Raw genomic sequence first — 12,380 nt, forward strand, 5'->3', positions numbered from 1 at the left:
GTTCCAGCAATAACCACACCAGTGAAGCCAAGAATTTCAGAGATGAGAACAAGGACTACCTCAACTCACCTGAGGGTGCAGTCAGCTGGCAGTGGAACCTTTTCCGATAATCATTGTCACACTTTAACACCATCTTGCTGTAGCCCTAATTGTTTCAGAAACTAGCATGTCAACTTTTTGTAGCCTATATTGATTATCTATTGAATTCCATCTCATGCTTTATTTTATTGTTACTTATCCATTATCATTCAAATAAAAAAGTATAGCGTAATGAGTCAGAACTGTAGGTTAATCGATTTAATAATGTATGCACAATGAATACATACAAACATAATTCACCATTGCAATATCTCTGCTCTCTCAATTCTCACTCACTGTTTAAATCTTGAAAAAGATACTTTAGCAGCAGTTGCTGGATGTCCACTTTTGGCCATCAAGTGAAGTCTTGGTAGCATCCCAAAAACTGCAGATGGATCAGACTCTGTGGCTGTGGGTGCTGGTTCACGTAGGTAAGCAAGAACTTTGGCATATACCTCCTTCTTTGCCTGATTAGTCCCACTGGGATGGAATCTCCTTCTGGAGGACTGGGGTGTCTCTCCATCGGGACTTGACCGACTTTGTGCCTGGTCCATTGGGGCTTGGACTGATGGTCGCACTGAGGGTGGGTGGGGAGGGGGGGGGGGGGGGGGGGGGGGGGGTCTTCTGGAGTCATTGTGCATTTTATCATGTTCCTGAAAAGCAAAACAAATTATGTTTGTGTCAAATACTTTTTTTTCTAAAGGCATCTTATAACAATAGTTTAATCACATGATCTAAATCAGTGTTGGTCAATAAATTCTTATAGGACTTCAAGGGTCGGATTTAAATAAGTTGTGGTGTGAAACTGCCATTTCCGTTTGCGATATTATAACAAAGATGTTACTTTAAACAACGAAACCCTGTTCCCCCCCCCCCCCCCCCCTCGACATCATTGCACATTGATAGAACAGCAGAGTACATACTACAACTTTTGTTTTACCACAACGCTGGATGCTCCTCTCCTCTGTTTGATGAACATAACAATAAGAAATGCACCTGAAGCAACCAGTGATGCTGGTTTCACCTTTTGCACATCTCAGCTTTAATGAAATCATAACTCAAAGCCTCCATCTTAGCTTGTCAATCTTATTGTGAAGCAACATAAATGATATATAAATAAATGCACCACAAGGTGGAAGCAGAGGATGAGGAATGACTGGCTGTTCAGCTGCTTGGTTATTTGGTCCCCTTGGAATGGATTGAGACATTTGTGTAAACCTTGGGATTTTTGACAAGGAACACTTACTGGTCTTGTAGTTGGAGATGGGGTGGCCATATTGTCCTAGCTTTACCATGGTCTAAAAGTGTCCCCCAGGAAGTCCAAGATGGGTGAAGTGCACCCATCGTAGAGTGGAAGCAGCATCAGCCTCTGCGCCTGACCGTCGGCAGACTACTTGACTTGCCTGCTGTAGATTCATCATGATGCAAAATGTGTCCTTTACATCTGCAGCTGTGGTGAAGGAGAATAATAAAAATATATATAATTATAATATTTTATGTACGCACGCACGCACGCACACACACACACACACACACACACACACACACACACACACACACACACACACACACACACACACACACACACACACACACACACACACACACACACACACACACACACACTAGTTGGAGAGGCTGGATCAGCAACCAAATTAACATACATAGGGGGGTTGGCTTGGTTAGATTCATCTGACTATTATTTAACAAGTTACAGCAAAATGTCAAGCTTATTGGTCTTTACAGCTGCCCAAATGACGTAGCTGTTGGAGGATGTCACATTTTTATGTACTACTTTTCCCCACTTTAAACTGAGTTGGAGTGTGTATCTTTATTTGTCTGTTAAACAAACTCTAGGAGGCAGGGCACAGACTGGTTGCAAAAAAACAGTGTTCATATGTTACTTTATGGCCGCATGTTAATACATCTCAACATCTAGATATGGCTAACCAGGCCATGGTATGGGGTGAACAGTTGCTAGCACAGCTAGTTACATACCTTCATAAGAAGCCTGTTTTGTGCCGTTTTGGTTCCTCTGATGAAATAAAATGCAACATAAAATGGGAGATGGGAGAGGCAGGACTTTAAGCGCGATCTGCGTCAGAAATAGAAAGGAGTTCAATTTTACATGCTGACCAGACCGGATGCGTCGTGTGAAAATACATTTAGAAATCCATGTTATTCAATTATTGCACCCACACTGCTCACGTGCACCAACAAGCGTCTGCATGCCAAGGGCTAAAATAGAAGTCCTTTCTATTTCTGGCGCAGATCGTGTTGAAAGTCCTGCCTCTCCCATCTCCTCATTAGTTTATAGAAGCAGGTACCCACGTGCCATCTCCTCATTGGCTATACCCACGTGGGGGATTGAAAGACGAACTGTTTTGCCGGGCGTCGTGGTAATACTATGAAAGTTTAGATGCAATCACCATATGACTTCAACGATGAAAAAGCCTGGAACAAGGAGAGATGAATAGAAATGATTCGGTAGGCCGTTTTATGTGTGAATGAATTTGTCGGAGTAGAGGACCTTGTGCAGTTCAAGTAAAATAACAACTCAATGTTTATATCGCAGGACAAATTAGCTAGCAACAGCAAGCTAGCTAAATAGGACAAATTAGCTAGCAAGTGCAAGCCAACTAGCTAAATTGCCATACATGTTAAATGCTTTTCAACCTGTCCCCAAATTAATGTCATTGGTTCAGAGTTTGTTTTGATATTTAACCTGTGTGTCGTGATCGCGTTTGGTGTAGGGGGACAAAATAAATGTATGCACGATGGCGCACTCGCGCAGCCGGTTTGGGTTCCGTGTTAGCCCTTGGCATCGCAGACATGGCATCGCGAGCAGTGTGTGTGCAATAATTGAATAACATGGATTTCTAAATGTATTTTCAAGCGACGCATCCGGTCTGGTCAGCATGTAAAATTGAACTCCTTTCTATTTCTGACGCAGATCGCGCTTAAAGTCCTGCCTCTCCCATCTCCCATTTTGGAGATGAACATGGATTTCTACATTTATTTTGCGACGCTGGCGCACGCGACGTGCCCGGTCTGGTCAGCTCATGACCGCTGTGGCACTCGGGAGCCCGAGTGGCGGGAATTGGATTTATCATTGTTGGAAGGGAGTAAGATTTATCATTGTTCTTCCACTTTTCCTGGCTGTCCAAGTACCCAGATGTTGTGAGCAGTTTTGAATATGAATTTAGAAACTGAATTTAGAAACTGAATTTGAAAACTATATTTGAAAACTGGATCTGAATGGATCTGAGAAATTATAAAACTTTGGTCAACTTGAAATAATAGTTTGTAAACTTGATATCCCAGAAAATGACTGTGATATCTACCATATTGAAACTGAATATATAAATATTGAATTTGAATATTGAATTAAAATATAATTTTTCATCTGAATGCAATATTCATTCAATTCAGTTTCAAATCATTCAAGTTCAATTTAGGAATTTAATGATAAAATTTCTGCATTACAAATTGAAAAATATTCAATTCAAATTCAATATCCTAATCCCCAAGGACGTCTGAGTACAAAAATCGGTTAACCACCTAACTGAGGATCTTAATTTACCCTAGATGCAGTCGATCCCCTAAGAACAAAAAATATTTGTCACAAAACATTTGCTTTCCTGGTATACAGAAAATACCGAGCCCTGAAGCAAGCTTCCAGAAAATTGGAAAGGAAATGGCGCGCCACCAAACTGGATGTCTTCCGACTAGCTTGTAAGACTGTACTGTGTAATATCGAAGAGCCCTCACTGCTGCTCGATCATCCTATGTTTCCAACCTAATTGAGGAGAATAAGAACAATCCTAAATTAATTTTTGATACTTCCTGTGCTTGGCCCTCCTATGTTGAACATAATAACACATCCAACGGATGTGTACCAAACTCACTAAATGTATCAGTAATAAAGCCTTTCTTGAAAAAGCCAAACCTTGACCTGGAAAATGTAAAACGCTATCGGCCTATTCAAATCTCCCATTGCTCTCAAAATGTTTTGAACAAGCTGTTGTGCAGCAACTCAACTTCCTGAAGACAAATAATGTATATGCGAAATGCTTCAGTCTGGTTTTAGACCCCATCATAGCACCGAGACTGCACTCGTGAAGGTGGTAAATTACCTTTTAATGGCGCCAGACCAAGGCTCTGCACCTTAATGCCGCTATTGACACCATCGATCACCACATTCTTTTGGAGAGATTAGAAACCTTAAGTGATCTACACGGACATGTTCTTGCCTCTGTCTGAAAGATATCAGTTTGTCTCTGTGGATGGTTTGTCCCCTGACAAATCAATGGTAAGTTTCAGCGTTCCTCAAGGTTCCGTTTTAGGACCACTATTGTTTTCGCTATTTATCTACCTCTTGGTGAGTTCATTCGGAAACACAATGTCAACTTTCACTGCTATGCGGACGACACACAGCTGCACATTTCGATGAAACATGGTGAAACCCTAAAATTGTCTACCCTGGAAGCCTGTGTTTCAGACATGAGGAAGTGGATGGCGGCAAATGTTTTGCTTTTAAACTCGGACAAAACAGAGATGCTAGTTCTAGGTCCCAAGAAACAAAGAAATCTGCTGTTGGATCTGACAATTAATCTTGATGATTGTACAGTTGTACAGTTGTCTCAACTGACATTTACTCAGCACCCTCTACAACCACTGTGATTATTATTTGACCCTGCTGGTCATCTATGAATGTTTGAACATTCTGGCCTCAAATGGCCATGTACTCTTATAATCTCCACCAGGCACAGTCAGAAGATGACTGGCCACCCCCATAGCCTGGTTCCTCTCTAGATTTTTCCCTAGGTTTCTGCCTTTCTAGGGAGTTTTTCCCAGCCACAGTGCTTCTACATCTGCATTGCTTGCTGTTTGGGGTTTTAGGCTGGGTTTCTGTATAGCACTTTGTGACATCTGCTGATGTAAAAAGGGCTTTATAAATACTTTTGATTCATTGACTGATTGATTGAGTGCCCACATACGTTTGACCATGTAGTGTATTTCCTGAGCTTTCTTATATCTCCTAGATATAGGACAGACACTTCAAAACCTTATTCTTTATAATATATTTTTTTACTGTATTTTTTAACATTCATGAATGTGTTATTCAATGCCATTCTATGGGCTTGAGTAGTAAAGGCTGAATTCAATGTTTTATATAGATCATTTTCGAATACCTAAAGGAGTTCTAAAATTCAAGGTGATGTTGCTCTCCAAATGGATAACTTGAAATAACATGATGTAGGTAGTTAAATAATTGAAAGAAAAACATGTTTATTTATGAGCCTAAGTATTTGTGAAATAGGCCTCATGTGAAATCATTGTCAAAAGCGCGAGAGGTACTTTTGCATGTAGGTCTAGATTATTTATGGACTGATCATATAGAAATATCAAAACAGTCTTATAACAACTCCAAAGCAATTGCATGTGGCCCAGGAGGAACCACTGACTCACTGCATTGTTCTATTATCAAGACATCTGCTGGTAACTCGTAACTGGTTACGAGAGATCATGTGGTCTCCTAAATATCTGTTTAACTTGGTGTGACACTGCATAGCTTTTATTTTTAACCATAAGAGTAGGAATAAAATGTCTCTATTCTCAGCCCTAGATAGCCACCCCTGAGTCAACCTCTACCATAGCCTCCCCTCAGTCCTCTCATAGTGTTTCCTCTGTGGCCTGGGTGATCCTGGCATCTGCTTTTCTCCGAGCCCTGTGCCTCCAGAGCAGGACAGCCAGTGAGAGGAGCAACAGGAGCCCCAGGGCCCCTCCGATCAGCCCAGCTTTGAGGGCCACACTGCTGTCCCCAGGGGGCTCGTACATCGTACAGGACCCCTCCTGACGCTCACTGACTCCTGCATAATTCACCGCCACCACACACACCTCTGCCCCCTGCCCCATCCCCCTCACAGTACCACTCCTCTGGTCTACACCAAACAGCAAGGGCTCCAGCGCACCCACCACCACCTCATAATGGGTCACGAAAGAAAAGGGTGCACACCACTGAACCACAACTCCTGAACCGTCCATAGACAGTCTCTTCAGGTAGGGGGCCTCTGGGGCCGCATGGGGCCCACTCACCCCCGGACACAGGCAGCCGCTGGAGGCTGCCAGCTGGGCACAGGGAGGCTGTAGCTCCCGGCAGGGGTCATAGTCACAGGGTTGAGGATTAGTGCCCTGTGAGGGGGCAGGTGGGGGGTGACTGGGTAGATCAGTAAACGTATCGTAGTAGTCATCTGAGTGGAGCTGCAACAGGTCGTACATGTCTCCGTTTGGCCTCAGAGGCAGGGTGGCTGTGTGGTTGGTCCATGAGACGTCTGAAGGTGCGGCAAAGGAGGAGGAGCCATTAAGAAGGGCCAGTAAGAGGATTATCAGTAGAGGTGGACAATCCTTATTGGCGGACATGGTATCTGAAGACGATAGAAAATAACACTCCATTAGAGAGGTTTTGACAAAGGATCTGCTTATGAAAGGTATTCGGATGGAGACATTTCATTTGTATGTATTTTTTATTTATTTTAATTTTTACCTTTATTTAACTAGGCAAGTCAGTTAAGAACAAATTCTTATTTTCAATGACGGCCTAGGAACAGTGGGTTAACTGCCTGTACGAGTAAAAAGTTTGGACACACCTACTCATTCAAGGGTTTTTCTTTATTTAAAAAAAAATTATACATTGCAGAATAATAATGAAGACATCAAAACTATAAAATATCACATATGGAATCATGTAGTTACCAAAAAAAAAACAAAAAAAAAAAAATATATATATATATATATTTAATATTTTTCAAAGTAGCCACCCTTTGCCTTGATAACAGCTTTGCACACTCTAGCCATTCTCTCAACCAGCTTCACATGGAATGCTTTTCCAACAGTATTGAAGGAGTTCCCACATACAGTTGAAGTCGGAACATTACATACATACATACATACATTACATACACCTTAGCCAAACACATTTAAACTCTGTTTTTCACAATTCCTGATATTTAATCCTAGTAAAAATTCCCTGTCTTAAGTCAGTTAGGATCATCACTTTATTTTAAGAATGTGAAATGTCAGAATAATAGATGAGAATGATTTCTTTCAGCTTTTATTTCTTTCATCACATTCCCAGTGGGTCAAAAGTTTACATACACTCAATTAGTATTTGGTAGCATTACCTTTAAAATATTTAACTTGTGTCAAACATTTCTGGTAGCCATCCACAAGCTTCCCACAATAAGTTGGGTGAATTTTGGCCCTTTCCTCCTAACAGAGCTGGTGTAACTGAGTCAGGTTTGTAGGCCTGACTCAGGGCTTTGTGATGGCCACTCCAATATCTTGACTTTGTTGTCCTTAAGCCATTTTCCACAACTTTGGATGTATGCTTGGGTTCATTGTCCATTTGGAACACCCATTTGCGACCAAGCTTTAACTTCCTGATTGATGTCTTGAGATGTTGCTTTAATATATCCACCTAATTTTCCCTCATCATGATGCCACCTATTTTGTGAAGTGCACCAGTCCCTCCTGCTGCAAAGCACCCCCATAACATGATGCTGCCACCCCCGTGCTTCACGGTTGGGATGGCGTTCTTTGGCTTGCAAGCATCCCCATTTTTCCTCCAATCATAATGATGGTCATTATGGCCAAACAGTTCTATTTTTGTTTCATCAGACCAGAGGACATTTCACCAAAAAGTACGATCTTTGTCCCCATGTGCAATTGCAAACCTGTAGTCTGGCTTTTTATGGCGGTTTTGGAGCAGTGGCTTCTTCCTTGCTGAGCGGCCTTTCAGGTTATGTCGATGTAGGACTCGTTTTACTGTGGCTATTGATACTTTTGTACCTGTTTCCTCCAGTATCTTCACAAGGTCCTTTTCTGTTGTTCTGGGATTGATTTGCACTTTTCGCACCAAAGTACGTTCATCTTTAGGAGACAGAACACGTCTACTTCCTGAGCAGTATGACGGCTCCGTGGTCCCATGGTGTTTATACTTGCGTATTATTGTTTGTACAGATAAATGTGGTACCTTCAGGCGTTTGGAAATTGCTCAGAAGGATGAACCAGACTTGTGGAGGTCTACAATTTTTTTTCTAAGGTCTTGTCTTATTTGTTTTGATTTTCCCATGATGTCAAGCAAAGAGGCACTGCGTTTGAAGGTAGGCCTTGAAATACATCCACAGGTACACCTCCAATTGACTCAAATGATGTCAATTAGCCTATCAGAAGCTTCTAAATCCATGACATCCTTTTCGGGAATTTTCCAAGCTGTTTAAAGGCACAGTCAACTTTGTGTATGTTCACTTCCGACCCAGTGGAATTGTGATACTGTGAATTATAAGTGAAATAATCTGTCTGTAAACAATTATTGGAAAAATTACTTGTGTCATGCACAAAGTAGATGTCTTAACCGACTTGCCAAAGTTATAGTTTGTTAACAAGAAATTTGTGGAGTGGTTTAAAAATGAGTTTTAATGACTCCAACCTAAGTGTATGTAAACTTCCGACTTCAACTGTATACTGAGCACTTGTTGGCTGCTTTTCCTTCACTCTGTGGTCTAAACTCATTCCAAGCCATCAATTGGGTTGAAGTTGGGTGATTGTGGAGGCCACGGTGTCTGATGCAGCACCCCATCACTCTCCTTCTTGGTCAAATAGCCGTTAAACATTCTGGAGGTGTGTTAGGTCATTGTCCTGTTGAAAAACAAACGATAGTCCCACTAAGCACAAACCAGATGAGATGGCATATCGCTGCAGAATGCTGTGCTAGCCATGCTAGTTAAGTGTGTCTTGAATTCTAAATAAATCACATACAGTGTCACCAGCAAAGCACCCTCACACCGTCACACCTCCTCCTCCATGCTTTTCGGTGGGAAGCACACATGCAAAGATCATCCGTTCACCTACTCTGCGTCTCACAAAGACACGGCGGTTGGAACCAAAAATCTCAAACTTGGACTCATCAGACTACAGGACAGATTTCCACTGGTCTAATGTCTGTTGCTCATGTTTCTTGGCCCAAGCAAGTCTCTTCTTCTTACTGGTGTCCTTTAGCAGTGGTTTCTTTGCAGCAATTCGACCACGAAGGCCTGATTCACATAGTCTCCTCTAAACAGTTGATGTTGAGACGTGTCTGTTACTTGAACTCTGTGAAGCATTTATTCGTGCTGCAATTTCTGGTAACTCTAATGAATTTGTTCTCTGCTGCAGAGGTAACTCTGGGTCTTTCAGTTTCATCATAGAGCTTGATTTTTTTTGTGTGACTGCACTTGAAGAAACTTTCAAAGTTCTTAACATTTTCCGGATTGACTGACTTTCATGTTTTAAAGTAATGAGAGACAGTCGTTTCTCTTTGCTTATTTGAGCTGTTCTTGCAAAAATATGGACTTGGTCTTTCTTTCAAACAGGGCTCTCTTCTGTATACCACCCCTACCTTGACACAACACAACTGATTGGCTCAAATGCATTAAGAAGGAAAGAAATTCCACAAAATGTACTTTTAATAAGGCACACCTGTTAATTGAAATACATTTCAGGTGACTACCTCATGAAGCTGGTTGAGAGCTGTAATCAAGGCAAAGGGTGGCTACTTTGGATAATCTCAAATCTAAAATATATTTTGATTTGTTTAACACTTTTTGGGTTACTACGTGATTCCATATGTGTTATTTCATAGTTTTGATGCCTTCACTATTATTCTACAGTGTAGAAAATTGTAAAAAATTAAGAAAAATCCCATGAATGAGTAGGTGTGTCCAGACTTTTGTCTGGTTCTGTATATATTCCAAATGTGTTGTTATTCTTACATTTGTGAATAATGCTTGATTTCACATGCTGTATGGGATATCGCACATGATAATTTATTTCCCTCAACCCTTTTTATAAATCAGACCAGCGTAGATTGACACAGGGCGGTTGGTAGCATAGCAGTTAAGAGAGTTGGGCAAGTAACCAAAAGGTAGCTGGTTCGAATCCCCAAGCTGGCAAGTTGCAAAATCTGTCTGTGCCCTTGAGCAAGGCACTTAAACCTAATTCTTCTAGATAAGATTGTCTGCTAAAACGTGAACGTGGTTACTGGCACCACCATCATTTGGGATTTAAAATGCTAATCTGAAACCTAAAGCTTTGTAATGTAAAAAAACAGACCCAATCCCACAATGAATCCCCAGCCTCCATGAATGTAGAAATTGTAACATCAAGTTTTATGTTATTCATGATGCTTTAGTTTAATATTCATCATACAGTATGACCGTACTGTACAAAAGTTCTGCCCACACAGTTGCCCTTTTATGTTGAACATTTTGGGAACATTGTGAAGCACTGAGGAATACAGTGGGTTCGGTGGGTTCGAGCCAGGCTTTACACATCTAGCACACAGAACAGCCCTGTCAGCTGCTCCCACTTACAGCAGAGCTGCCAGTGCAATCTCCCCATGATTCTATACAAATATATCTACCTGACTGATTCCCTAAATAAACAAGTATGGATTAATAAACATACTAATCTAACAGCAAGCAGCACACACCAAACAACCATAGGTAAGGTTCAGTAGAACTACACTAACAGTGAGAGCGAGACAACCCGACCCAACCCAACTGTATGCCAGTAGTTACAGAGTTAGATGTGTGTCAATAGACTTCAAAACATTGTAGAAATGTTTTCTTTAGTAATTCACATAGAATAAGGACTAGACAATAATTTTAGATTCATATTCATAAAAATATCAGTTCACCTGATTTTTCGATAGTCCTTTATTGCTTTCGAAATCTTGCCACCAATGTTTCTTCGCTCTCTTTCTGTTCATTCACTCTCTCCCCCTCTCTCTGGCCCTCGTTTTATACATTCTTCCTAACTCCCCAACAATCACCTCCTTCTTTTCTCCCTCCCCCATCCACCCTTCCCTGCTTTCTCTACCCCCCCCCCGTTTACTCTATCGCTATCCCTCTCTTCCCGCTGCACCTCTCTCTCTGTTCCATGGGGGTTTGGCAATATGTGTGTGTGTGTGTGTGTGTGTGTGTGTGTGCCTCTCGCTTGCTGCCCCTGTATGTGAGGTAACTGCCAGATTAACTCCTATTACATTCCATTGGCATGTGCAGTTTTTTTTCAGAGCAGGCCCTGTTCATTAATAGTGCTCTTTCTGCCTGTCACGGCTGGAGCCCAGTGAATGGTTGGGGGTGATTCTGTCTGTTGCCCAGGGTGATTCACACACATCTCTCACCCTCAGACACGCGTCAGTGCTACCGAACCCTTCCCCTCAATGGTTCACCTCTCCTTCTCACCCTTTACTGGCTGTATGACTGTCCCAAACACTGGCTGGTTAAGAATGTGTTCAGGGTTTGAACGAGGTCAGATCACCAAATAACTTGACTGGACTCGCCCACCTGCTGCTCTGAAATCAAAGCTCAACAGAATAGAAAACTTACTTATTTCCACTGAAGAGATAGGCTGAGCTTAACTGTCAAAAGAAAGCAACACTTTGAAACAGTTGCACAAGCTGGACCAAGAGAAGGATTAAGGTAGAATAGCCAATCAGGTTGAGTGTATTGTTTTCTTCTATATTTTGGCATTGTTCTATAAAAAACACAAAACCAAAATGTTAACTAATGCCCCTATACACTCTTACAAGTAAAGGTGTCAAGAAGAACTGGGAGTTTAAAGTTTAAAGTTTACTTACAAGTGTAAGTAAAATCGAATGCAGATAAGTTAGAAATTGTGCTACTAATGCACATGACTGCACAAACACGTCTTGTAAAAAGTAAATATGTTTCTGTTTGGTTAGCTTTTGGAAATTGTAGAAATAAAACATTTTCCTTCTTCAGAAGTTCCAGCTAGGCAGGATAACGTTAGTTAGCTAATTCATTTGCTAGCTATCATACAGTAGGAGTATATTAATAATTATAAGTAGACGCACGTATAATTGACTGAAGCGCATATAAAGCACCCACTGTGGCTGAAACACAATCACCGCGGGATAAACGAGTGACGAATTTCTGTCCAAGGGGGAAAAACTGTATGTTTCTAACATTTATGGTTGAGATTGAATTAATATAAATATAAACGGTGCATATTATGACTTTCATTAACACGTAACGCAGGCATCTCGCAGACGTTAGTATCATGTCATGTCAGACACGTAACGCAGGAGTCACGCAGACGTTAGTATCATGCCATGTCAAGTGGTATGGTTGCCAAGGCTTATATATGACTCTTATCACCCCCCATACCTTTCTGCCTTGCCCTGCATGTTCTCGTCATGATAAGTCATCAGAAGTGTCCACTTAATTTGAGGGGATAGG

The 12,380-nt window shown here is 41.4% G+C and overlaps 1 protein-coding gene and 1 long non-coding RNA gene across 2 annotated transcripts; both read right to left on the bottom strand.

Annotated features, from left to right (window-relative positions):
* Nucleotides 1–282: 282 nt before the first annotated feature.
* On the bottom strand, nucleotides 283–2,694 carry LOC118936697. The gene is made up of 4 exons (XR_005053676.1): nucleotides 2,278–2,694; nucleotides 2,077–2,173; nucleotides 1,325–1,528; nucleotides 283–731 (listed from the first exon to the last, which is right to left on the bottom strand). It is a non-coding gene; the product is annotated as an uncharacterized LOC118936697 (long non-coding RNA).
* A 2,453-nt stretch (nucleotides 2,695–5,147) lies between these two features.
* On the bottom strand, nucleotides 5,148–10,971 carry LOC110534022 (LRRN4 C-terminal-like protein). The gene is made up of 2 exons (XM_021618653.2): nucleotides 10,817–10,971; nucleotides 5,148–6,506 (listed from the first exon to the last, which is right to left on the bottom strand). Exon 2 carries the CDS (start codon nucleotides 6,499–6,501, stop codon nucleotides 5,755–5,757), a length of 747 nt encoding a protein of 248 aa, XP_021474328.1. The 5' UTR covers nucleotides 6,502–6,506; nucleotides 10,817–10,971; the 3' UTR covers nucleotides 5,148–5,754.
* Nucleotides 10,972–12,380: the final 1,409 nt, after the last annotated feature.

Source organism: Oncorhynchus mykiss, chromosome 10 (assembly GCF_013265735.2).
Source record: "Oncorhynchus mykiss isolate Arlee chromosome 10, USDA_OmykA_1.1, whole genome shotgun sequence".
In the NCBI taxonomy this organism is placed as follows: Eukaryota; Metazoa; Chordata; class Actinopteri; order Salmoniformes; family Salmonidae; genus Oncorhynchus; species Oncorhynchus mykiss.

Bases quoted from the DNA above. Each gene is read 5' to 3' on its own strand.
- LOC110534022 (XM_021618653.2), bottom strand. From the start codon at position 6,501: ATGTCCGCCAATAAGGATTGTCCACCTCTACTGATAATCCTCTTACTG.